General features: G+C 35.5%; 1 protein-coding gene across 4 annotated transcripts; it reads left to right on the top strand.

Moving 5' to 3' along the window:
• The first annotated feature begins 331 nt into the window (after window positions 1-331).
• On the top strand, window positions 332-24,619 carry LOC148672904 (bifunctional methylenetetrahydrofolate dehydrogenase/cyclohydrolase 2, mitochondrial-like). Of its 4 annotated transcripts, none has more exons than XM_088628881.1 (8): window positions 333-697; window positions 1,559-1,743; window positions 6,125-6,199; window positions 6,988-7,140; window positions 8,514-8,621; window positions 18,968-19,060; window positions 22,775-22,900; window positions 24,225-24,619. In XM_088628881.1, the coding sequence occupies exons 1-8, from the start codon at window positions 564-566 to the stop codon at window positions 24,338-24,340; spliced, it is 990 nt and encodes a 329-aa protein (XP_088485007.1). In that variant the 5' UTR covers window positions 333-563; the 3' UTR covers window positions 24,341-24,619. The 4 variants fall into 4 exon arrangements, with proteins under 4 accessions (XP_088485008.1, XP_088485007.1, XP_088485006.1 ...); XM_088628880.1 differs by having other exon boundaries at window positions 6,122-6,199; XM_088628878.1 differs by having other exon boundaries at window positions 336-697; window positions 6,077-6,199.
• The last annotated feature ends 2,195 nt before the right edge of the window (window positions 24,620-26,814 follow it).

Raw genomic sequence — 26,814 nt, 5'->3', positions numbered from 1 at the left:
GTTTCAGGTGAAATGTGGCAGAAACTGTCTTCATTTGTACATACAGTATATATGTTTTGTTTTAAGAATTCAGAGCTATAATCTTAAAATTGTAACAATTCGTCCTCACGAACTATACGAAAGAAAACGTGAAGGTCCCTGTTAAAACGATTGTCTGCTTTATGGTCTTCAATAGTTAATCTTGAATGTACGGAGTGGTATTAAAACCGCAAGAAATTAATATCAGTTGGAATCGTCATTTCTTGCGCCTTTAATGACATTTGGCATGTATACAGTATATGATGTACAATACTATTATTGCGATACCCATGACAAGGATCTAGCGTAAACAACCAGGAATACGTTCATCGCGATTTTCCTAGGCTAGGAAAGTGATTTCTGTGTAACGGACAACAAAGCTTGGGTCGAAAAGCACGATGCGCCTCCCTTTCGACTGTAATTCCCTCTGACCCCTCCTACTAGTGTCTACCTGCATCAACACTGATGCCTGCCTTGGTCTCCATGCTCTGCTTAGGACCGCTTTCAGCTGCTCAGACTGGCTGCACGGCTGCAGACTGTGGATCATGGCGGCCTCCATTCCAAAACCGCTTTCCTTTTTCAAAATCTACGGCGGTTTGCCTCAGCCTTGCTGTCAAGGCAAATCACGGGCTTACACGATATCTTGTCAACACAGACATTTTCATTTATCGACTCGTAGGTAAGAGGATGTTTTATCTCAATGCACCGGTACATTTACACCGCGGATGCTAGTGAGTTTCCAGATCTGTCCAGAGTCAGAAGGATGTTCGTCACGTGTCATTAGTTTTGATTTATTACTGCGGGAATATTTCAAGGAGAGCGGTGCTGCAAACGGAATAATTTCTAGTATCAAGAAAATGAATAATGTATTTAGCAGCTATGACATAATTGCGAATTGGCAACTAACAGCACTTCAACAGTTAAATGAACTAAGCGTAAAAGTGTAATATTTTCGTGTGCAATAGTTCTTAAGAGTCCTTGAAATACTGGACGTTATCTGCCAAATACAGCCGTCTTTAAGTTAAATCCAGGAACTGAGTATTCTGTTACCTTTGTTAATCAATTCTGATAGCTGCGCTTTTCATTTCTGCGGTATTTATAAAAAAAGCGTGTTTAAAACAGCACGTGTTTGTTGTATGCTATTGGATATCTCAGTTGTTGTATTTTCCCCATAACCTGTTTTTATCACTACGGGAAGTAGATTAGCGTTGTTTATGACAATAGGAGATTTTAGAACCACAATTTTAAGAGACAAAAGAAATCAAACACCCTGTTTCCTGCTTGGCAACTGCTAAAAATCCCTTTTGGAATTGTGCATGCTTTTGTAATGTGTTAGAAAAAATAAATATAAAGCGACATCCTTCTTTTGTCGTGTAAAGATTGCTACACAGTAACAGTGAATTTATCTGAAGCTAGAGCAGGTTTCCTCAGACGCTTCCAAACCATTATTAAAAATATTTGTGTAGAACAGGGTTTGTAAGTGGATTCATTTTTGTGTCCTGCTGCAATTGTGATTATAACCTCTTTCTGATTGCTTCAGTCATGCAGCAAAAATAATCTCTGGCACAGAGCTGGCAAAGCAGATTCAGAAAGAAATTCAAAAGGATGTGGAGAACTGGGTGTTCCAGGGCAACAAGAGACCTCATCTCAGTGTTATTTTAGTGGGAGATGATCCTGCCAGCCATTACTATGTGAGGAATAAGACCAAAGCTGCCACGACCTTAGGTGAGTTCATATTCAGATTTATGATGCATCTCAAGCACTAGTATGTTTTCATAGTTTTCAACAAACCTAACATGAATGACGGTCAACTCCTTCCTATTAGAACACATCATCTGTCATGTTATGCCCTCCACACTGAATGAAGAAGGAGATGAAGGTCTCTAGATGACAAGCAGCCTTTTTATTCTTTCAGTAATACATGCAGACTTTTGGGTGATTTCCGATTTTGGGTGATTTCCGAAGATATTTCCAAAAAAGGTCTAACACATCCTATGAAGGATAGCTAAGTAGATATTCTTCATAGAATAATTATATGTGTTTTCTCTCTTCTCTTTTCAGCATGGAATAAACCTATTACTTGATCCTTCATAGGATGTGATAGATCTTTTTTTTTTTCCTTTGGGGGAACCAAAACTTGCTTGGAATGAAAATCTTCAACTCACATGGACATTTTTCCTACTTTCCCTATTTTTGTGTCTCTATATCGCATTTACAAATTATTCCAGGTTTTAGATTCTTAATGTAAATAAGAATCAATTATGGCCCATTATCTCATGAGTTCTCTCTTTTCTGCTCACTATTTCTCAGCCCATCTGTGCAATGTATATTATCTTGATTTCCCACTTTTATGAATTGGAGTTTTCATCTTTCTTAATGGAGCTTAATCAAAAGGTTTGTGTAAGTCATAGTGCATGATATTGTAACATATACTTTGCGTTCTCTGCTAATATTAAATGTTCTTGTCAAAGAAATGTTTCATTTTGTTAAACAAAACATACACTTTACAAGTCCACATGGTGCCACTGTATTGCATAAATATGGATTTTGTAATTTAGTTTTATTTTTTCCATAACATGATATGACAGAGATAAAGGATTGTTAAATAGTTTCTTACCTTGAATTTGTTTCCATTTATATGATTAGGTATTGGTATATTTTGGTTAGATAAAATTATAACAGTGTCAGAGTGTCAATAGAACTTGGCTAAGAAGACAAGTCTGGAAAGTAAGACTCTGGACTCAAAGGTGTCAGGAAATGTTAAGTTTGTAAAATTGTGCAGTTCTTGACAACTTCAGTCTTTTCTATGTCTTCACTTAACTGATTGAAATCTGGACAAAGCATTTGCTTGCCATAAGATGTTGAATACCTGCTAGTATGAAATATTTATTCAATTAATTTGTTTCCTTTTTTATCCTCTACTGTTTATTCAGCATGGTGATAAGCATGGTGTTTTTGTATGGGTGTGGTTCACACCTGGGTTTACAGGTGTATGAGTGTAGTGTTTTTGGTATAATATTTTTATTAATGCAGTCTCCTTCAGTTTTTCTAGTAGGGTTTGACATGTTTTGTGAGGTTTTTGTATCACTTATGCTGAATTCTCCTGTTGACATTAGCACTTATTTTGCTAATGTGCTAAATGTACAGTAGGACAATACTGCTTCATTATGCTTTAAATCTTCACTCTATATCTAGGTCATTTGGAGTCATTTTAATGTTAAAGCAAGCCTTAAATATCTTATCACTATATCATGCTTTTTTGCTTTGCTACTAAAGAAAATTACAGTGAGTTCCTATGAGCATGCATAATTACTTATTGTGTTTGTTCATTCAGCAATGATTATAGTGTGTCACTGCAGAATGGGAGTTATTCTTTGCATATATGTGTTTGACAAGGAGATATAGCACCACACAAATCATGCACATTCTGAAGATCTGTATAATTTCCAAAGAAACATTCACCAAACAGGAATTATTCATCAAAATGCAAGAAACAAAGTCTTAGAATAATAAAAATGCAGCAACTAAATATTGGAGCCAACAGCAATAGTTGTGTTCTTAATGCTACTCAATATACAGTAGATATGCTTTGATAATATACAGTCCAAGATCTTCATCCTGGCATCTGATCTAAACAATTCCAGATATCAATAAGGCTAAAAGTTTAAGTGTGCTGTTTATTCTCATTGATTAAGGAGACATTCATGAGGAGGTGCTTTTGGAATTCTGTTGGGATTAATAGAATAAAACATACATACTGTAGCCCTTTATAAATAAACTCTGTCGCTGTGAAAGACGTCTAAAAAGTACCTATTTTTAATCATTTCCTGCTTCGCATTTCTAAAGAAAAGGTTGTACTAAAGAGAGTGGATGTTTTCTTGTAGTGGAAATAAAAAGGTGTAGTCCATTCTGATTTCTAAAGCTCATTCTGATTTCTGGAGCAAGAAGTGGACTAAAGAGCATGTGAGTGTGCTCCTATAAGGGATGCTTGTTGCACATTGCAACAATTCCAGTTCCCACTTATAGAGCTGGGAGGACTGGAGCAACTGGGTGAAGTACATTGTCCTAGGGTACAAAACCAGTCTGCAGTGTTGACTTGGACACATACTGTACTGTACAGTACCCTGAGTCCGAAAGCTACCCACAATGCTAATGTATGACTTCCAAGTGGGTGTATGGTACAGTATATTTTAAATTTGTAAGTGCATGAAATTCCAGGTGTTAATCAGCTTATCTCATTGTTCCTATCCTTTAACCAAGTTCGGGTGAATGAGGTTATGCATATTTTCCTCTGAGGCCCGTGTTGCCAAGCTATTAGCCATTTTATACACCAGAACTTCCACCGGGGATTACAAGGGAGTCAGTATTGACTGGAGAAGTAGTGTAGTCCTCACTGACAACATTACAACTTAGCAGGCAGACAGCAATTGTCAGGGGTCATCAGGGGTGACTGGTATCCACCAAACAGTGGGTATCCTGCCTGACACAAACCCATCTAACCATGGTGGCTATTGTGTACTGCTGTTTAGAAAGTGTACTGCATTTTGGGTTCATTTGACTAATGGCACAGCACTGACTTAGCTGGATATGTTTATGTCTCTACAGAAATGCTAGCAGTTGCTTCATTCATGCATTACCAGATACTTAAACAGCATTGAGATTTTTTTCAGTTCCTGTGATCTTTAGCTGCTATTTCCATGCCAAAGTCTTTTTTTTTGTGTGTTGAAGTCTTTTAGGTTGCCACATATCTTAGAAACACAATACTGTATATTTTGTATCATGTTAAATGATACAATTAATAATAATTGATGCTGAATTACACTTGGCTGCTTACAGAAAAGCTGCCCACGACTCATGAACCTGAGGCAAAAAAGGTTTTTTGCTAATTAACGTGATAAAAATGTCAATAGTAAATGTAAAATGACAAGAATCATCTAGTGTAAGGGGATGTCTTCCATTAAAAATTGATCAAGAAGATGAATGGGGACTTTGTAATAGCAGCTGACAGACAGATCCAGAGTCAGAGAATGATATACAGTAACTGGGGTTCCCTATTGGCTTGCCTGGAGTGCAGGGTGAGGCCTGTGATCTCAACTTCATTAGTTCCAGCCTGGGTGATGCCACTAGGGGATTCCCCAAGCAGTGGCATGTAATTGGCAGCCCTAATTGATGGGGTTAGGGCTGGAATCAAGTCATCAGTGGCTCTGTTGACTCTCTGTGCGTAGAACCCCTTGTGAATTACCAGGCATGTGCAGACATCGCTGAGAGACAGATGACAGATATCTCCACAGGTGGGTGTGTCTCAGACGTATGAGTCTTACTGTATCTCACAGAACAGGAGTTATTGCTGCAGAGCCACGTCTGCAAAATAATTATTGGGTGGCTGTATTATCAAAAATAGTATGACATGTAACTAAAGGTGGAATTCTATTATGTAGGGGGCGTACAGGCAAGACTTAATCAAGGAATCCTAATAGCTATATTAACAATGTAAGTGTTAAATCACAGAGAGACAATAAGGATCACTGTTGCAGAGGGCTTGGTAATTTTAAGCAGTTGTGCAAAATGCATCAAGCTTAAGTATGCATTAAATAATTACTTAAGTTGTAATGAGGTTATTCATTTTAATTATGTAAAACAAAATATACAGTCAATTAATGTTGCTACCATTCAGGTAAGATGTCCTCTGCAGGGCTGAAAAATTTGAAGTGTATGTCGTCTGTCTTATTCGAAGGCTTTGGTTTCCAAGTCAAAAGTGTCTGAGATGCAATGTGTTTTTACAGAGACCAGTGATTCAGTTCCTTGCAGAGAAGGATCTAAAGGCGATTACCTTCTGAAAAGGCTGTATACAAATAAAACCACTTAAGAAGCTGACTGGATCATTCATTCACACAGACTACTTGTTGTAGGTGACTTAGAGCAATCTATTTGCACTGATGCTGTCAGCTTGTCTTATATTTTTACATTTCTATAAAAAACAGTTTTTCATCACTTCATTAACCCGATTTGTTATTTAAAAGTTATGATGGTTTAGGTATATTGCCTTTTTTATTCTTAGGAATCAGCAGTGAAACCTTACTAAGACCCAGTTCTGTTTCCCAAGAAGAACTTCTGGAAATGATTGACAGACAGAACAGAGACTGGGGAGTCAGTGGTGTACTTGTTCAACTTCCTTTACCAGGTACGCTAGGCTATGTTTCTCAGTTCATTCCCCTGGTTAACAATCAATTACCAAATATAAAATATTAATTAGTTCTGGTGGGTAGCTGTGTCAGCATGAGTAGGCTGTAAAGAAACAAGTAATAGCTTTATTCCATGCTGAAAAGAGAAGAAAGAAAACACGTTTCTTCACCTGTAGAAGGCACACAGACAAAATATTGTGTTTTCTTTCTTCTCTTTTCAGCATGGAATAAACCTATTACTTGTTCCATAAAGTATGAATAGCCATTTCATGCTTCTCTTTCAGTTTATTTAGTTTATTTTTATACAAAACATAAGATTTTTATTTAATATAAGCGAAATCAGGAGATTTTCTCTTCAATAGTTATGTACAAAGCTATAACATCTTGTGTAAGGGCCATTTAAAGCTATCTTGAATAAAATTCTGAAATATTCTGTAATTCAGCAAATTTTCTATGCATAACTTAAATACTTTGAATGTTTTGATTTTTGCATTTTACTAGGCAGCAATTATTTAGCTATTAATGCTTTTTTACTCAATTTCTATTTCTCTCTCCAATTTATGAGAAAAGATTTAAATTGCCCTTCACAGTTGTGTATTATCGATTAAAAGTGCTGGGAATACGCACTTGTGTCCATCTTAGTTTGCCCTGTCAATTCTGTAATGATGTGATCATAACTCAGAATGCTGAAAGATGGAACTGAATACAGGTATGCATCAACAGGCACTTCCTCCGTAGGTGTAAATGTACAGCCCAGTCAAACTTCTCATTTTCCTGTGCCATTTAGAGCACATCAACGAGCGTGCTGTGTGTAACGCCATAGCCCCAGAGAAGGACGTGGATGGGTTTCACATAGTGAACATTGGAAAGCTGTGCCTTGACCAGAAATCAATGGTGCCTGCTACTCCTGCTGCTGTCTGGGAAATTATTAAAAGAACTGGTAAAAGAAATTCTTCACTCAACTCTTCCAATTTTTTTCCCCATGTATCTACCAAGTCAAACAAGCAGTTAAAACTAGCACTTTGAATGCAGTATTTCAAAATAAGATTCTAGTTTTAATTGAGGTTTACTTGTTATTTGAGGCTTATACTGTAAGTACATTCTGTTTGCAGGTCACTTTACCTGAGGGCTCTATATACAGAAACTTCAGTTATTAATAGTTGTATTACTAATCTGTTATGTAAAGCATGTCATTAATGCTCTGTAAGAAATACTTTTTTTTTCTTTTAACTGTCCATTGTGGACTGATTTCACTTAGTATCATTTAGTAAACCTAATGTCTTTGTGCCATAAATCTCGCTATATGTCTTTAATATAGCCAGCAGGTGGCACTAATTTATAAGGAATGTCTGTTTTTTTTCCCTTTTAGACAGCTTTGTTACATGTGCTATACCAACATAATGCAGAAAGAGTACATTATATCCCCATTTACATTTTTTTTTCTAAAGGTTAATTTTGTCCTTAAAGTCTTTAATAAAAAAACCTCATTTGAACTGCTGTATGCCTTTATGTGAGCAGAATTTGTGGTAACTATATGAAACCATATGCACAGTGGGAACATTGCCACCTCCTCAAATTGTGTAATAATGAATTAATCAAACATAATCCAAAGAGCCACAGACATGTGAAATGCAGAGTGCCAGGAATGGATGGACAGGCTAATATTTTTTCTTCACTATTAGAAAAAGAGGGGCATTTTATTTCAGCCAAGCTCTTTACTTGAATCCTTAGCTGAACTATCAAGTTGTATGAGTAGACCCTTTGCAAGTTTTTTTTTTACTCAAAACTTTAATTTATAAACATTTACAATAGTTAAAAGAAGACTCCAGTATGTTTACAAACTAAAAACAGTAAAGGGTTCAGATTAATGCTAATAGTGTTAAGGGGTCTATTCAGCTGTGCAAGTCAATAGGACCAAAATTGGGAACCTCTGTCTTAGAGCATGATTCTTTAAAACATTTCTCACCAGACCATCTTATTTTAAAATAAAAATCTTTATATTTGATTTTTTTTTGTTTATATTCCCCTTGGTAATCAAATGGAGTATTATTTAGTTACTAAGGTCCACTGCTTGGATCGTTGTTTTTTTTAATGATAAACAATTTGAAAATACTAATTCATTCACCTCCTTTCAGGATAAAGAATAGCTTTTTCAACATTACATTTATGAGAAAAACAAATTGTGAATGCAGTTCATTCCTAATATCTTGTGTTCTTTCAGAAGCTGTTTTCTTGAAGGCATTACAGTGAAGAGCTAATGTTAAGGGTTATAATGTATTAAGAATGGATATTGATGAGTAGTGTCTCTTAAAGGAATCGACACAATGGGAAAAAATGTTGTGGTTGCCGGGAGGTCCAAAAATGTTGGCATGCCAATTTCTATGCTTTTGCACACCGATGGGAGACATGAAAGACCAGGAGGTAAGGGAACTAGCTGCTGTTACTGTGGCCTTTGCTGTATATAATAAAACATTTCACTCTAATAGCAGTGAAGAGTAATTTTGCCCAAAGTTAATCATTTTTGTAGTATTTCAACCGAAAGGTCAATTATCTGTTGGCGTTTTCCTGGTTAATTAAAGTTGACATGTTTAGATGTTTAATCTTTTTCTTTGTTCAAAAATATTTTACATTTAAAAAGTCTAACATTTTACTATAAACCTTTCACTCTGATTAAGTTTATATGACATTTCCTGTCACAGTTGGACTTTACATGAAAGACCTCACATTTTTCACATTTTACCATAAGAAATAAAATGGGCCACTGTCTTTTAAATTTGACATCTGTGTTGCACAACATTGAGTGTGTGTTCTGTAAACATGATCAAGTGTGTTGTTTTTGGACTGGATTGAAATATAAATTGTGCTACTTATGTAACTTTTATTGCTTTTTCAGTTTTTGCTTGGAAAAATTAAATTAGGAAAGGAAATGTAGATTTACTTAAACCATTTCAAGTAGGTAGCTGTGTCAGCTTGCATAGGCTGCTAAGCAACAAGTAAAAGGTTTATTCCATGCTGAAAAGAGAAGAAAGAAAACACAAAGTTTTGGCTGTGGAGCCTTCTTCGGGCGAGCACCCTCATGACCGAAGAAGGCTCCACAGCCTAAATGTTGTGTTTTCTTTCTTCTCTTGGAATAAACTCAGCATTCTCAGCATGGAATAAACCTTTTACTTATGCCTTTACTTAAAGCATTCTTTAATGTGGAAGCATCTTTCAAAACAAAAGCTACAACAAAGAAAATATGTCAGTGGCACTATGCATAAGGGAAATGATAATATGATAGATATGGTTTTGAAAAATAGATCATATTGAAAAACAAACTTAGAAAAATTAGGATTAAAATGATTATATCTATGTAGGAAGAAGTTTAAAATTTAGTAACATAAAACAGAGCAGGATAGCACTAGCATTTGTATGTGCAGTATACCTTTACTGTAAATGTATCCTTTTTTGCATTAATAATAAAAAACAATACTCTCTAACCTTCCATTACTCCATTACTTTCATTTCATCACATTTTACAGTAGAAAGTATTCACTCTGAAACAACAATTTGTTATTGCAGCTAAATACTTAAACTGGGAATCACAAATGATTCATCGATTTAGTTGTGGTCTTACTAATGATCTGCTTTCGTGTCACTGCTTCTAAGATGTTTTAATTCTTTCTCAAATAGTGCACATGAGGATTTCAACAGATCTAGTCATTGGCTTCAAAAGTGGCTTAACTTTGCTTAGTCAGAAGACATAGCATGATGTCTTGATGATCCATTGATTTTATTTCTCCAGTAATAACTCAGTGTTTTTGTTGCACTAGTCACAAATGCTGTGTTTACTATTTGTAGCAAGTAAAAAAGCAACACTTTTGGCAAACTTTGTTTTTGCTATTAAAAGTGATAAAAGATTCGGGGTTCCAATGATTGGAAATATCTTCCTAAACAATTAAATGTTTTACAACCTTTTCTTAGAGAGTTGAAGGTGATTTTGTTAGTGGTGTTTAGTATAATGTTAGAAATGGTCTGCTCACGCCAGCATCTTCAATGCAGAGAGAAGACAAATGGAAATTTTCCTACTTATTATCCACTCAAGGAGGTTGTCCATTATAAAGAATTAACTAGAAGACCAGACTGGTGTCCAGCTGGTTTGGAGACAGAATGAAGGTTCTTTGGTGCTATACAGTACATAATGCTTGTTCTGTTGAATACACTTACAGCAAAGGTGTTCACATTGAGTGCAGGCTGAGTGTTATAGTCAAGTCCTTACAGGTGTGAGACTGGGTGGTCCATTACAAATTGGTGACTTTTTCATAGCCATTGCAGAATCAGAAAATGTACAGTATGATGATAAGTTTTCTCTTTGTCCTGTCATCAACTTTGGAGGGTTGTGGTGCCACTTTTTCTCCACTTATTGATGATAGTCTTCACAGTGCTCTATGGTACATCCAATGCCTTTGATATTCTTTTACACCCCTCTACTGATTGGTACCTTTCAACAGTAAGATCCCGTAAATGTTTTGTCAGCTCCTTGCGGACCATGGCTATCCCAGTAGGATGCATCCATGAAGGTTTCAAGGAAATCCTACAGGAACAGCTGATTTTTATTTGGGGTTAATCAGAATCACTTTTATTGATGGCAGGTGTATGCTATTTACCTTTGGACAGGATTAGTTAACTCTGAACACAGCTACAGCCCCCATAATCAAAAGGTGTGCACACTTATGCTACCAGGGTGTTGTAGGTTTTTTTATTTCAATTACTTTTCCTAATAATTATCTATTTGTTTTTCTCTTGAATTTTGTTGGTTGCAAGGTCACATTAAAGATGTACAAATGTCTAACATGATTTATCTTGATTTCTGGCTTAACTTCACAAAAATCTGCAATTTTAATAAGGGTGTGTAGACTTTATATCCACCGTATGCATCTCAGCATGCCTAGACTGCATGAATTATATTATGAATTAAAGAAAGGTGTGTCTTTAACGTTTTTCTTTGACAAAAAATACTTTACAAAAATACTGTAAGTGCAATGAGCATAACTCTTTAAGAAAGTGACAAATTAAATTTTACAGCAATTCTAACGTGAGGGTTCTTGGTTTCCAGGATTGGCTCACCCTTGGATGTGAGTGGAAGTAGAACTAATTACATCTGCTTCCCATAAGCAAAAAAAGTACTTTTTTGGTGTTCTGGTTAAATTTCCAAAATAGATTAAACTGCTTCTATTGAGAAGAGTGACTGCAGAAGGAAGTTTAAAAAAGCTTAATGGCAACAGAAAGATTTAAAAACTAACTTTTCTGAAACTGAATAACTTAAACATTTGTTTTTAAACAACAGTCCATGATTCATTTACGAAGACAAGATTACTTTCCTAGTTACTTGGAGAATGCCAAGTGGCACATACAGATCACTGGGACTGAGACAATGAAGAAGAATACAGTATGTTAATGACAGTTTTAACTTTTGGAATAAACTCTTCATCTAGTTAGAATTTTGCATGTTGTTTACAAAACCAGTTTAGAAGGTGAATTATGTTGACCATTGAATAGAGAGCTAGAGATGACTGTAGGTGTCAGTGCAGCCATTCAAAATACGTAAACTTCTTCAATGAACAGCTGGAATGCTAGACTTACAGTACCTAGAACAAAGACGTTAAGAGTACAAAGCATAAACAAGTAAGACAGTGAAGTAGACAGTGGTAATAAAGCACTCCCTTTCATTCAAACAGACCAAAATTGTTAGGTGACGGCTTGGAAGGACACCCTTTTCTCTCAAAGGCATACAATTCATCACCTGAAAACTAAATTGCTGGACGTTATGTCATTTGCCAAACAGCTTTATACCACATGATGTTGCGGGAAGAAACGAGGGCAAGGCAGGGTACACCCTGGATGGGGTGCCAGTCCATCGCAGGGCAAGTACAACCCAACATGGGGACATTCTGGAGGCCACAGTAAAGGCCGAAGGGGGAAATTTGGCCCGGCCGCCGGGATAACTCCCTACTCTTATTGAGAAATGCCTGGGGTATTTGGACCCACACAGTCCGCAGGGTGGGCTCCCCCCCGCTGGTCCCACTAACACCACTTCCAGCAGCAACAACAGGTTTTCCCAGGAGGTCTCTCATCCAGGTACTGACCAGGCTCAACCCTGCTTAGCTTCAGTGGGTTGCCAGTTGAGAGCTGCAGGGTGATGCAGTATAGCTGCTAGCACATTTACCAATGTATTGTTTTATTTCTAAAAGGTAATTAGAGCTTATTTATAACATTGAAACATTAAGCACTTTTCTGGCAGTAATTAGGGGATATTTCAAATTAGTTTAACATCACACAAAATTGTTTTTGGCATGAGGAAGTAAAATATATTTCCGATATTCCTGTAGTTTTATGTCTTCTTACTAACATGGCCAGTTTCATTTCAGCAATCCAACACCTTCAGCTTCCTACTACGGTTGTAACATTTCCTAGAGTGCCTGTCCCCCAGACGCACCACACATAAAATACTTGTTTGATGTATGGCCTAATGTGCTTGCAATCTCAGCATTGCTTGAACCACTTCAAAACAAATAAAAATGTCCTTTTACTTTGAGCTTTTATCTTATACAGTAAATAGGCAAGTACTTCAAACCAATATGGTTTACTGTTCTTTGACTTGATGGACTTTAGAAATGTATTGAAAGTGTTTTAAAACATATTTACCACCTACAGTATTGTCTCCAGTTACAATTTATTAGTTTTCAGTCTGGGTGTTCACAATCACAGCACTGCTTGCATCACTTCAAAGTAAATAAAAAACTGGCGTTTTACTTTGTTCTTTTCCTAGTTTCGGCATTTGCCTACAGTATGTCTTGTAAATAGACAAATACTGTAAACTAATATGGTTTATAGCTCTTTGACTTAATTCAATTTGGAAATAAACTGAAATTATTAGAAGAGAGAGCAAAGTACAATACAAATTTTGAGCCTTTTTACACTATAGAGATATCCAAAACTGCTGAGCACTTGGTTCTTTGTTGTACATTCCCATTACAAATTATACCAGTATTGTTTTGGAAGCAAACCTATTACAACATGTCCAGATGATGAAATGCTTGAAAAAATATATGGTGGAATGGACTTTGTGTGGTAATCCAATAATCCTTGTCAAAGTTCTAAGAGTTAACATTTTTTTAAGTGATTTCTCCAGGATGTCCATATATAGCAGAGGAGGAAAACAGGAAGGAGGGGGCCATGCTTTTCATTAGGCCATACTGTACATCAAACAAGTATTCTGTATGTGGCGCGTCTGGCAGCAGGCATGCTAGGAAACGTTAGAATTGTAAGAGGAAGCTGAAGGCGTTGGATTGCTGAAATCTCAACAAATGTGGAAACAGCTCTTGTTAGCATTCTGAAATCTATCATTCTGTCCAGTGCTATCAGAGAGCTTGTTTTTTAGCTGCTGTCTGTGGTTTGTTGGGTGAAAAAAGAATGGGGAGAGTTTTCACCGATTTCATGTTCTGTAAACTCCAGGCTGTCACACAAGTTTATTACTTCATTCTTAAGCACACGTAAAAACTTCAAATATTATAATGACAATTCTTTTTCTCATCAGTCAAATGTATTTAAAGAGCTGTAGGCTCTTGTACGATGCAGCAGGAGTTTTTGCTCTGTTTCTGATGGAAAATAAAGTCAAAGAATCTTTTGACTTTAAATATCATTTGTACTAATGTTACAACACACACTGTGCTAAAATAGGGAACATGCTTTTTTAGTAATAGAATGAAATAATAAGAACAATAAGAACATGTATTTGTTAATGAATTGATTAGTAATTCTGATTATGTGTGGAAATGTAATTTCCCATATCATTACAACATTATGTGCATTAAGAATACCTGTCCATTATGTACCAAATCAATACAGGGAAAATAATTGCACAGTATCATCAAATATTGAATACATGTGAAGGAAACATTTGCAACATTAATTTTTCTATTAAGAAGATACAATGAAACTTTAATATTAGTTAATATTTAATTTCTTAAAATATAGAAATCAAACAAATTTGTGACTGCGTGTTTAACTTAACCATTATTAATGACATAACCCTGCTTTTGAAATCTTGACATTGTCTTGATAATACAAGGTTTTGGCATGAACAAAGAAAAACCTTTATGAGAAATGAGAATAATTGCAGATTAGGGTCTACAGGGTGTTTCCAGTGAAGTTTACTGTCATCTTGTAGTCTAAGGATGAATGAAACCTGTTGTCTGACATGAAACCCCACAACTATTTTTATTGTCCTAGTCTTTCCCATACAAACCAGTTAATAATTAATAATAGTAATAATTATAAGACCTGGGATCTTGAACGCAAACATTTTATAGAAAGCTATATTCTTTTAATGTGAACAAAAAGCTAATTCTGAATATATTAAGGTCTCAACATTTGTGAATTTGCTTATTCTTGATTCGGTCTGGCCGATGGAGTATTGCAATAAAGAAGAGCAGAGAGGGAAGAAACTGAAGGTTCGTCATCACAACTTTCAAATTCGTAGCGCAACAGACTAGGATCTTGAGATGAATCCAGCTTGTAACTGGGCCTGCCAGGAGTACCTTCTCCCCAGCAACCACATCTCAATGTAGTCTTGTTTCCATATACTAACAAACACTCCAGGTTCTGTGTTGAAATCGTGGGTGATGACAGGCTTTACAGACTCACTGACAATTTTATTGCCCGTTTAATTACAGTGGGGAGTGCTAATCACAGATGCAGAGAGAAAGTGCTGGCTGGAAGCAGAGGCGGGATTCATATTGTTTACTTTAACTGATTACTTTAAGTTTGTGATTACTGTTGGTTCTTTCTGTTGATCAATGTTAATCAAATTAACGTAAAGGCAATGTATAGTACTTTAATTATCACATAGGGGAGGGTTACCTATGTCTTTCAATGCATTTTATATACTGTCGTACTGTACATTGTGCAACAGTATAGGCGTTGACTTTGTTCTATGTGAATTTGGCTTTTTGCTCAGCTTCTCTCCAGAGTTGTGGATACCTTACTGTCCTAGATATATTGTGTTTCAGCTGTATAAGAGGACTGTATTATTTAAAAGGCCTGTATTGATTAGGGTCTTGTATAAGAGCTTTTCTCATATTGGCTAGAATCAAGATTAAATAAGCACCAGTTGTCTTGTTGTCCTGCCATGTTTCAAACAGTGCTGTACTCAAGTAGTTCTGCTGCGACATTTGATACACAATAATTGTGAAAATAATTTGCAGTGGTGGGTTCAGAACTATAACTTAAATGAAAGTCTGTTTGGACAATATTAGTTGTTACCTGAGGGCCTTGAGAAATCTGACCAGCATCCCTCTTGAATTTTAAAAATAGTTCAATGGAGGTCTTGTGGTATATTCTATCAGCAATAAAAATTGATGGGGGGTTCAATTTATCTTTATTGGTACTGTTAATGAATAGGCTGTCACAATAAGAAACAACTGGGTGCCTAATTCTAAAAGTCATGTGATAATGAATTAGCAATGAATGTGATTCGCATCAAAAGAACGTTAACCCTTCAAACTATCAGGGAGGTAATGGACCATTCCAAAACCCCCAGAGGCTTTATTCATCAGTTCATTCCCATCTGGCTTCAGATGAAAGCTGAGTGTAAAGAACATGCTTTAACTTGAACTGTCACCCACAGTAGAGTCAAATGAGCCTTTGTGACTGGTTAATAAGTATAAAAATGGTTTGTGACAGAAGTACTTGTTGGAAAACATCTATGATCTTTTTCATTTGAACCTTCGCTCAAAAGTAGATTTTGTTTCTTAAAGTCATTTGGAAGCTGTATTCTTAGATATGAAGGAGGCTGTGATGTGCTGAGATATACTTGCACGTAATATATGATAAAACGTTCATGTTGCATACTGGCAACATGCCTAATGCTATCCTGCGGGACTGTTACTTGTGACTCATGGCAATGAAACTGAAATTAAACTTGAAACAAAAATAATTCCTTGTTTAGTTTCCCAAACACATAAATCTAAGGCATGCAAATTGCTTGTTTTGTTAATGTAGGACTGTCATAAAGTATATTTTGGTTGACTATATATTTATAAGACTTATGCTTATGAATGCTTGAAGAGCTGCACAGTGCTAAAGTGATTCCAATAGGTTTGTGGTATCAAGCAGTTTTAGGGAATAAGTGAACAAAAGCAGCTAACTTTATAAGGACCTTTTAAATCTATTAAATGTTGTTTTTTTCTTGTCTCAATTTTTTTGGAGGTCTATCTAAAGAAACCCTATACTATATTTAATATTTTTAATCAATACCATTGTCACATTTGTCACCAAATAATGCTCCTTATTTGTATACTGCACTTGTAGAACAGTGGGTGTAACACAAAAATAACTTTGAGATGTTTTGATTTAGTAAGCAATGCAAACTAATTCTGTTTCTAAATTGTGATAATAAAGATGAATGATTTCTCACAACAATTATGTTTGAAAGCAGAAAAGTTTCTTTCGTATATTAATGAAACTAAAGATTTAAAGATATTTACCATAATTACTACGTATAATTCATGGATAACAATTTCCAAAAAAGTAATACTGAGTGAATTTTGTTTACTATTAGAGTATTGTTGTATTCTGTGCAAAGTACTCAGTTTTCCTTTATTAGGGATTTCATGAAGAAAGAAAAACACATCATTCACTTGCTGATTTGTGTGTGGTATCATAAGTATTTACTAAGAAATGAGTGTTTAGATCCTTATTTAATGTTGTGAACGAAGAGTTGTGCCTAGATAACACCTGGTTTTAGCTGTTCTTACCCCCACACACAGAGCACACTATCCCCCTATCATTATAGACTGGCTTTGAACAAGTGTGTTCATTCTTTCAAACAGTGATGACATGCCAAAACAGCAACAGTTTCCTGAATTAGGAGCACATTTTTGTCTCGTTTACAGAGTATAATTAAGTACAACTTGCATTTTAGGTTCCTTTTGAACTATGTAACATAAATGTCAGGTAATGTGTTGTTCTCTGGTCTATACCAAAGCTGCTCCCATCAGGATCCCTATGGATGTGGGACCCTGTGGCAGGACCTTCATAATGATGTGCCAGAAGGCTTGCAGGCCATGCTGCTGACGCTTCATTGCTTCCTAGAAATCCCCTAGAACAGACTTACAGGAAGAATGGACAACAGCACAGCAGTGTCTTGTAGAAACTGCCGAGGGGGTTGGTTACCCATGCTCTAGTGAGTCACTAGCCAGTTGCACACCTGCATCTTTGGTCAGCTCATCCGCTTGGTGCTTCTGACCGAGCAAGGCTTCTATCCAGGGGGCCTCAGAGCCATACAGAATGGAAACACCACCCTTAGGTGGTAAATCTCATTTCAGAGGGAGCCTTCTATGGAAAACGCTACTAAGTCAAAAGCCCTGGCCCATACTGTCTGAAAGACCTGCTGTTTTCCTTCCCTCTTATAGTGCTTCCCCATACTTGAACGTGATCAGGGAGGATAAAGCCACAGTCTTCCTAATAGCCTGTTACTGACAATGGCAAACTGGCTTTGCCTAGCCAATGCAAGTGCTATCTGGTCAACCCTGGAGACTACCAAATTGCCAGATCATGCTCAGTCAGGTACAGGATACCCTTTGTTATTCCAATCTCACTAGCTAGATAAAGACTTTGTTCAGATGGCAGATAAACACTGGATTGAATTTGCTTCCAGAGCTTCCATTTGAATTATTTCTCTACTTTTATCTGACCTTTATGACCTGGAAGAAAATCCTGCTTGCCGTTATCTTGGTAAGAAGAGTAAGAGAATTGCAGGTCCTGTAAGAATCACCTGAGCACATCTTGTTTGTTAACTCTGCAAGCTCACGTAAAACTATTTCAGTATCCCATAGAGATTTAGCTTTCTTTTCAGTTCTATTTACATTTGGTCTGAATCAATCTAGGCCCTCCAAGTGCTGAAGTTAAGGATGACAGATTTGCCTGTCTCTCCTCATCTTCAGTAAAGTGAGTTCTCCTGTCTAATCTCTGTCCCTGAGACGGCTTGGATATGAATATATAAATACCTATGATGCGATGGGTTATGTTACTACTGTATGTTGCGTTCATGAAGGGGAACACCACGTTGTTATCACAGCCCTGGTTCCCTGAGATTGCAGCTTAACCATTCATCTCTGAGGCCACATTATCCTTTGTAGTGTCCTTGAGTTATTCCAGCATGGTTTCCTCGCGCAGGTACCTGACATACAGTATGATCCCCCATTCATATACAGTAGCTCTGGATTGGAGCAGCTTTGGTATAGAGCCCTTTGGGATGAATTAGTTAATCAGCGGCTTACCCCTGTGGGGATCTTACCTTAGTGAACCCACTTTATGGTAACAGCTAAATGGTTTTCAAGCATTCTTTACTAATTTGATGTAATCATTCTTATAAAGCTGAAATTGTTTTTCTCTCATTAACAACATTGTAGAAAACCTCACGAGCTAGCAAAATGACCTGTGCACTCTTGCATTAAACATTGTCTCATTTAAGTCTATACTCTAGACTAAAAGAAGCACTTTAAATGCTTTTAATATTGTTTACTTTTTCTGGCCTTAAAACATTAATTAAATATTAAAATGAATTGTACGCTTTGCTTTTCTGTGAGATACAGTATGTGTGTGCATTATTGACAGTCAACATCAAATGCTATCCAAGAAGCAATATGTAAAAATTGGACTTTTTAACTTTTTTTTAAAACAATTTATGTAAACTATATATACATGTGTGTGTTTGCACATTACAGGGGATGCCACAGTGACAATAGCACACAGGTTTACACCCAAAGATCAACTGAAAGTCCACACCAGCTTCGCAGACATCATCATTGCCGCAGCTGGTAAGCATCTAGCTTTAAATATTTGTGTGGGGCCTTATTTAGTAATTAAGCTATTTCCTGTACATAAACATTGCAAACTGAGAATAAGTGTTCTGTATCATAGTATGCTTATTTCATCCCTTTTGCAACTTTGTGGATGTTCAGTTTAATCAAACTTTTCCCCAAAATGGAAGTTGTTGATACTACTGAGGAGGACTGAGAGAAAATATTTCTTGAAGGTACTCCGAAGAATTTGTGCAGTACATTTAATAACCTAAAACATGTGTACTATATTTTGATTAAACCACTTTTGTTTTTTTTATGGTAATATGTGATCGGAAATATTTCTTAGAATTTTAAAATGTGGTCAGAAAGAATGCATGATTATGGAGCTAAATCTACATTCCGTTATCTCATATATTTGTTTTTGAGTGGTATATAAAGATATTCTATAATTGAATATGAATAACAATTAAAAAACAAAAAATATTTGTAAGTTGGGAAATAGAAGTTTAAGTGAAAAGGCACTTTTTTTAGTTATTGACAGATTCATTAGTTTACATTTATTTCATGTGGTTTTGAGACAGCCATAAAGTATTAAGACACACCAGGATGTGCTCAAAAAAATTATTGGAGGGAAAATTACGTTGAAATGAGTTTAAGTGTTTTCAGGAATAATGTTGGAGTATTTGGCTTAATTATCCATGCCTGGCAGTGCAGAAAAAAAAAGCTTTGCAATATCTTGACAGTTTTCACGGAAATGACGGATTAAACAAATACCTTAGAAGCAGCTTCTTGTGAAAACATTCTATAATTTAAAGCCAAAGAAAATCAAGTCATCCACCGTGTTTTTAGTTTTTGCTGCCATTCTTTGTTACCTAATATTTATCATAATAATAATAATAATAATAATAATAATAATAATAATAATAATAATAATAATTTGACAGCATTAAAGTTACAATTCTGAAAAGCAATCATAAAATACCCTTTTTCATCACACATGAATTATTGGAATGCATGTGTCTTTTGTCAGGACATGTTCCCTATGCAAATTCTTCTCTATACATATTATCTCATTATTGAACATCATAAGACCGTGACTTCTACCCTCCAAAATACTTCCACAGAACTTTCTTCGTTTAAGAATATACTCTTCCCCATTTTCCTCATACTGTACCTGTATACATTGTGTTTTCAATTTTTTGAATGAGTTAAAAATATGCATAAGAGTTTATCCTTAGACATCTCTAACAGAGATCCAGAGTGAGGGTGATAGTTCTGCATTTTAACCCACGTTTTCTTTAATTGGATGTTTAAGATGGGTGGGGATGCTAAAGATTTAAAAGAATCAGATAACATCACTTGCTGAGCATCAGGGACATAAATTATTCTTTAATTAAGGTGCGTATATTTGTGTATTATAAAATATACCCAAAGGAGGAGGACATTTGTTTAGAATCTATAGTACAGTATAATGCATTTTAAAATTAACCTTAGCAAACTAATATTTAGTAAGATTTAGTAATATTTAGTCAGTGAAATAAGCTAATGACATATTTTCTTTAATGAATAAATACATTGACTTTGGAGAAAAAGAGTATCAGTTTGAAAAGGGGTATTTTTAGTTATTCCCCTGAAAATAAATCTTAAGAAAATAAACTGATGCTATGTTAATCCCTCAAAAATGTTTATTCATCTGTGAAATGCTCATTGTGTCACTGCTCAATTCACTACTAAAAATGCAGTACCTCTAAATTTTGATGAACCTACAGTACATCAAAGATCATAACTGTATTTGATGTCCTAAATCCCCTTGATATTTAATGAAGGACATTATTTAAAATCTGACTTGTGTCTGACAGTAAAACACTATAAGTACTAGGCACTGGTAGTGTTTTACTATCAGACACAAGTCAGTTATTAAACAATGTCCTTCATTAAATATCAAGGGATTTAGGAATTCCATTGTATGTATTTTGATAAGTCATGATGTCAGGATAGTGTTTAAACATTTTGTCGTTGTCATACTATTTGTGTAGTTGTAATTGAAACTACTTTTTGTTTATAGTAACAATAGTTCACTATGAATTTTAATTTGGCTTTCCTTTTTCGATAAATCCAGCAGATTTGTTTCCATAATATTTATTTTCCATTAAATATGAAATGGCTGTATTCACAGCTTCTTTGTATAGCATTGTTCTAGCATTGTTTGTATATAACTTTAACTGGAATTAAGTTGCATACCTAGAGGTGCATTTGATGCTAGCAGTCTTTTGTTCACAGTCAGAACAATATTCCAGACTTTTCAGTGCTTAATGCAATAATAACCATCAATCATCATGGCATTTCAGTGGCTTGCATTAGCAGAAAGCCAAAATAAATTTGAGAGTGTGGGGAATGATCTTTGTACGACAGCACTGCAACATTACAATGAAATTGGAAAGGAAGTTCAAAACCCAGACATTTTTGCATGACCAAATTAAAATGAACATTTTAGTTTAAAAATGCTTTATCCTTAACTATTTATTGAAAGGCGCTATATAAGAATAAAAACTGATTAATTGGTAATACAATAATAGGAGGTTTTTAGCATTAGCCCGTAGGTGGTTTGTTGGAGGATGACTTTATCTTCAACTGATTGATGTTGAGGTTTCAGATTGAAAATCAGGTTAGTCAATCACTCAGATGCACCAATGATTTTCACAAGACTCATTTCTAAAAGTTTATTTAACACCTTGTTTGGGAAGTTTTAATAGTTAGCTTCAAATGCAAGATGGATATACCTTGTCATATACATTTATATATTTGCTTAATATGAACTTGAACTTGAACTTTATTGCCATATGTAACCGGTACTGGTACAATGGAATTCTTACTCACAGAAAGTCTCTCGATTGTAAAACAAGTGTAAAAAACAAGACAAAGTGCAAACAATGCATCAAGACAATGTACAAACAAACAATAGACAATGTGCAAGTAAACATGTAGACAGTTTGAATGTAAACAATACAGACGTGTAAACAATGACTGGAGATGTGCAATAGATAAGAAATCATAAAGAGGTAGATGGTGATGGTGTAGGTGTGGTCCGAGGGGGATGGCTAAAAATGTTCGCCAGTCTCACTGCTTGTGGATAGAAGCTGTTGAAGAATCTAGTGGTAAGTGTCCGTATGCTCTTATATCTCTTGCCTGAGGGCAGTGGGGTGAAGAGCTCATGCCCGGGGTGGTGACTGTCCTCTGTGATGGCCAGAATTCTACCACGGCAGCGGTCCTCATAGAGCTGTTTAATCTCGGTGAGACCGCAGCCGATGATCTTCTGGGCCATATTGACCATTCTCTGCAGTGCCTTTCTTTCTCGCGAAGAGGTGTTGCCATACCTCACGGTGATCCCGTTGGTGAGGACGCTCTCGATGGTGCAGCGGTAGAAGTTCACCAACACATGTATTGGCATCCCCCATCGCTTGAGGCACCTCAAGAAATAAAGGCGCTGCTGAGCCTTCCTCATCATAATATATATTTCTGTCAAATGCTTTAAGGATGCAGGACACTAAAATGCTGCAATTTCTGTGCTAAACATTCTTGGGTGATTACTTAATGATATAACATTTACTAAAATGTATTTCAAACCAGGATAAATATTAAAAGATTATGGCATAGGTTATCATGATTGCCATAATTTGTTTTTCTATTAAGAAGGAATATGAAAGTAACTATTGGTTTACTTTTACTCAGGAGTTCCTAATTTGATTACAGCCGATATGGTAAAGGAAGGAGCTGCTGTCATTGATGTTGGTATCAATCGGATCCAGGACTCTAAAACTGGGAAAGCTAGATTGGTTGGAGATGTTGACTTTGAAGGTAAATTAAATTACAATTTATTCAGTTGCAAGATGGGGGTCAGAGTAGAGAGTTGAGCCTGGGGATTGAAAGTAACATTTTTCAGTGTAGCTAGTTATCTGTCCGAAATTGTTTCAATGATAGCAGTAATGGGTGAGTATTGATTGGAATTTCCAATTATACTTGTGAGTTACTTGAAAAGGAGTTGATCCACAAGCACTAAGAAACAAAATTGAAGCAAAAATAAAAAAACATATATGTTCTTGTTATTTTTTGGAAGGTTGTGTATATACAGTATAATTTTGTTTGGGAGATGGTAAATGGTGTTACTGTATTGTTTTTCAAGATGTTTCTGCATTGAGTACCCATCTGATTCTATTTTGTAACACATGACACCTTTCATCCCGATCCGGGTTAATAACTGGCGGTTAAGCATGTGCAATTGAGACTGCATTCCACAGACAGTTAGTAACCAGGAGTATGGCTATTAAAGCGCCTGTACATCAGTTATTAAGCTAAGATCTTCTTAAATGCCACCTTAACCAAAGCTTCCTCCAGTTATGTTTTTTCAGCTGTGAGGTTGTGGATTAAAAGGACGTAATTAAATTGTCAACAAATACTACACACTGTTGTAGTAGCTGAACAGGTTGGAGTACAACTGCAGCTGTGTTTGTTAGACGTTTTATTATTATATCCAATCTTTTTCACCAATAGAGCCACCCGAGTGTTTCAAAAGAAAAATATATGCTGTATATGGTACTGTACATGTACATATAAGGGTGGTATTGAATTGTATGAGTCCACATCTAAATACAAGCACTAGGAAGAAAGGCATCAGAACCACAGGATAATGGAGCTGTCAGGTAGAATTTGTTAGGTCTCTAATGCAAAGTAATGAAGTAATTAATGAGATAGCGAGCTGTTTGTTCATTGTGATTTGGGTGTTACACAGGTTATTGTTCTTTTTTCCTTCTGAATTAAAAGCCTGAGCACCTCAAACAGTAGAGGGTTCTTCTGGATCACAGGCCAAGAACAGGATCCACATCTTTATACAAAGGATTCTGGGACTATAAAACTAACAACCCAGCCATGTTGTTGAAACCAATACTCAAAAAGTGTCTGGATGAGATCCCTGGAACAATTAATTGTTAATTACCAAACAGGCTTGATGGGCAGAATTGCTTTTTCTCATTTGAAACCTTTATTTTGCTGTATAGTATACAGTATAGTGCTGTCTGGTTTCTGACCAATCATTTCAAGGGTCCTGTCGGCCTAAGTCAGTTCAGGTCCTAACTGCAGTTTGATTAAATGATTACAGTATGATTACTTATCACATTTCTTTCAGAGGTGAAGAAGAAAGCTGGATTCATTACACCTGTACCTGGAGGTGTGGGGCCCATGACAGTGGCCATGCTGATGAAGAATACTGTGACTGCTGCAAAAAATATACTGACACACTGAAGCACTGTTGCCATTTCAATGTTTTAATTTGATACTACTGAAAAAATATTTTATTACTATTAATTTATTTATTCTTATTTAAGGTATTTTAAATTTTTTATTTTTTTCTACAGTAAATTTATGTTGTTGTTCTGTTAATTTATTATGATGGAATGTGAACACGTCTGACTTCTTTGAAAAAAGAAATTGAAGTTGTTTTAGAACGTTATGATCTCATAAACAGCAGGGTTTTATCAAAAATGTTAATGCTTTAAAATATCCTAATTAAAAAAAAGTTTTCAAACCCAGGGTTTCTGAATGCAAATTAATTCATGAATGCAAAAGAAATGTATTATAGACAACCATGGTAAGACACTTTTATTCTTATTCAGTGTGGATGCCAGTTTTACAAGTCATCTCAAGACTGAACTGCCTCGAAAAGAACATGATTCTGCAGAACATGTACAAATACCTTGGAATGTTACAGAATCTCACAATTACAGGTTAATCCCACTATAAGGAGAAAGTTAATTTTTGCTTGTTATTTTCACTTCATCATGCAGATGTGAATTGCCAAATTGTAGGGGAAGGGTGTGAAGAGCTTCAGGAAAACATTTAGAGACGATATGAGGAACAAAATAATCCAGTATGTGTTACTTATGGGTGGCAGATCAGGTGTTTATGTTATGTATTTAAAGACCACCAAAATGCAAAAAGAAAATGTTGTATATTTTATGATAATACAGGAGAGACAATGCTAGACGTCCTTTCAAGGAGTTTTTATTTTCATGTTATTTTTTCTTTGGATGCTGTTACTGCACAATTGTCTATTTACTTGGTAAGATGCCACCTGTCTTGTAGTCCCAATCGCGTCACATTTACCAAAACCCAGCTCTGAAGTTTTGAATCTTAAGTGTTGCAAGACTAAAGTGCTGCTTCCCATGGCTAGATGTACTGACTCAGAGACGCCAGCTTTTTTTATCACTAAAATCACTCAGATGAAAAGAAATATAATGAAAGACATGCCAATTATCTTAAAGTATGCTGCACGGCCAGATTTTTTTCCAGTGTGTGGTAAAGGTACAGTATATCATTTTTTTTTTTCAGATAGTCTGAAAACCCCAATGTAAGTTACACTATTGGAAAAAATGATATGCAAGTTTGGGTAATTAATGTTATTTATCACCAGTATGTTGTTGCCAATACATGAAGTGTTTTGGAAATTGTGGAAGCTACTCCTGTTCCCGAAGCATACCACAGATAATGCAAATCTCCTAAACATTTGAGGAGCTTACACATTCACAATCTGCTGCTCCTTTTCTGTAGTATCCTAATATCCTTTAGTATTTCAATACACCTTATATATGTTGTTTTTAGAATGTGAATTTTTTGTTGCACAAAATATGTTCCTGTTAAGGTAAAGTAATTCATAAAGTTTAGAACAATTCTTTTTTTTATAATAAAGCATTTGATCATTGCTAGGGAAATAGATATTTATTATGTTTCTGAGCAAAATATTGAGTTGTTTCTGTAGCTGCAAAATGATATTTATATTTATGAGTAATTCCAGAACGATTTCCACTGATTTAAGAATGAAAGATTCCAGTTGCAATTCTCCAGTAAAATATACAGCAATGAAGCATTTTTTCCATGACAATTTTTTTCTCAGATAAGAAATACAGTACAAATTAGATTGTTTCATGACAATTTATCAATGATATATAACCTAAAAACATTATAATTCCAGTGTAGCAATATCTTTTTGTAACTTGGTGGCCAAAATTGCATGCAATTTTATCAATGTTGTCTAACTAGGGCATTGTATACAGTAATTCTAATAACTTTTGTTTAATATTGATGTTAATTAATATTGTTTCAATTATCCCATGACTGAAATACTGCATTTTTAAACCATATATCCTAACATTCTGTTTGAATATTTTATTTTTTTCAATTTGTATTGCTCACATTGTCTAAAAGGAAAATTATATGTCACATCTTTTTCATGACCAGTCTCTTCAAGTTCTATGTTTCTCATGTTTTATTTCCAGTCAGTGTTTCTGCTTTTGCCACAATCTTTACTCATTGACAATAAATATAATCTGGCTGGGGTTTGCCAAGTCTTGAATCATATCCAGCTCATTTTGAATTTTCTTGTGCACATTCTACAGTGTTTGCTAATTCTCCAATTTTGAACAATCTGCATGTTTGAAAAGTTTGGTAAGAATATGAAAATCTAGATCGTTGCTCTTGAGTAGGAAGAGCTGCAGTCCTAACAAAGATCCCGGGGGTACTCTGATTGTATCACTCTAATCTCCAATGAGCATTTAATCTCTGTTTTCTTTGCATTAACCAGTTCTTAATCCAAATATAGTACATGCATTTCTTTAATTGCCTACCACCTGTAGTTTGAGGATTTGAGAATCATAGCTTGTTAATATTTGACTTCAGTCAGCATTAGAGATCTTTCCCTTTAAATTTCTCCTGTCTTTGAA

The sequence above is a fragment of the Lepisosteus platostomus genome, chromosome 4 (genome assembly GCF_059453375.1).
Source record: "Lepisosteus platostomus isolate fLepPlt1 chromosome 4, fLepPlt1.hap1, whole genome shotgun sequence".
NCBI lineage: Eukaryota > Metazoa > Chordata > Actinopteri > Semionotiformes > Lepisosteidae > Lepisosteus > Lepisosteus platostomus.
Note: the sequence above shows the minus strand (reverse complement) of the source record. Positions and strands in the feature narration are given on the sequence as shown.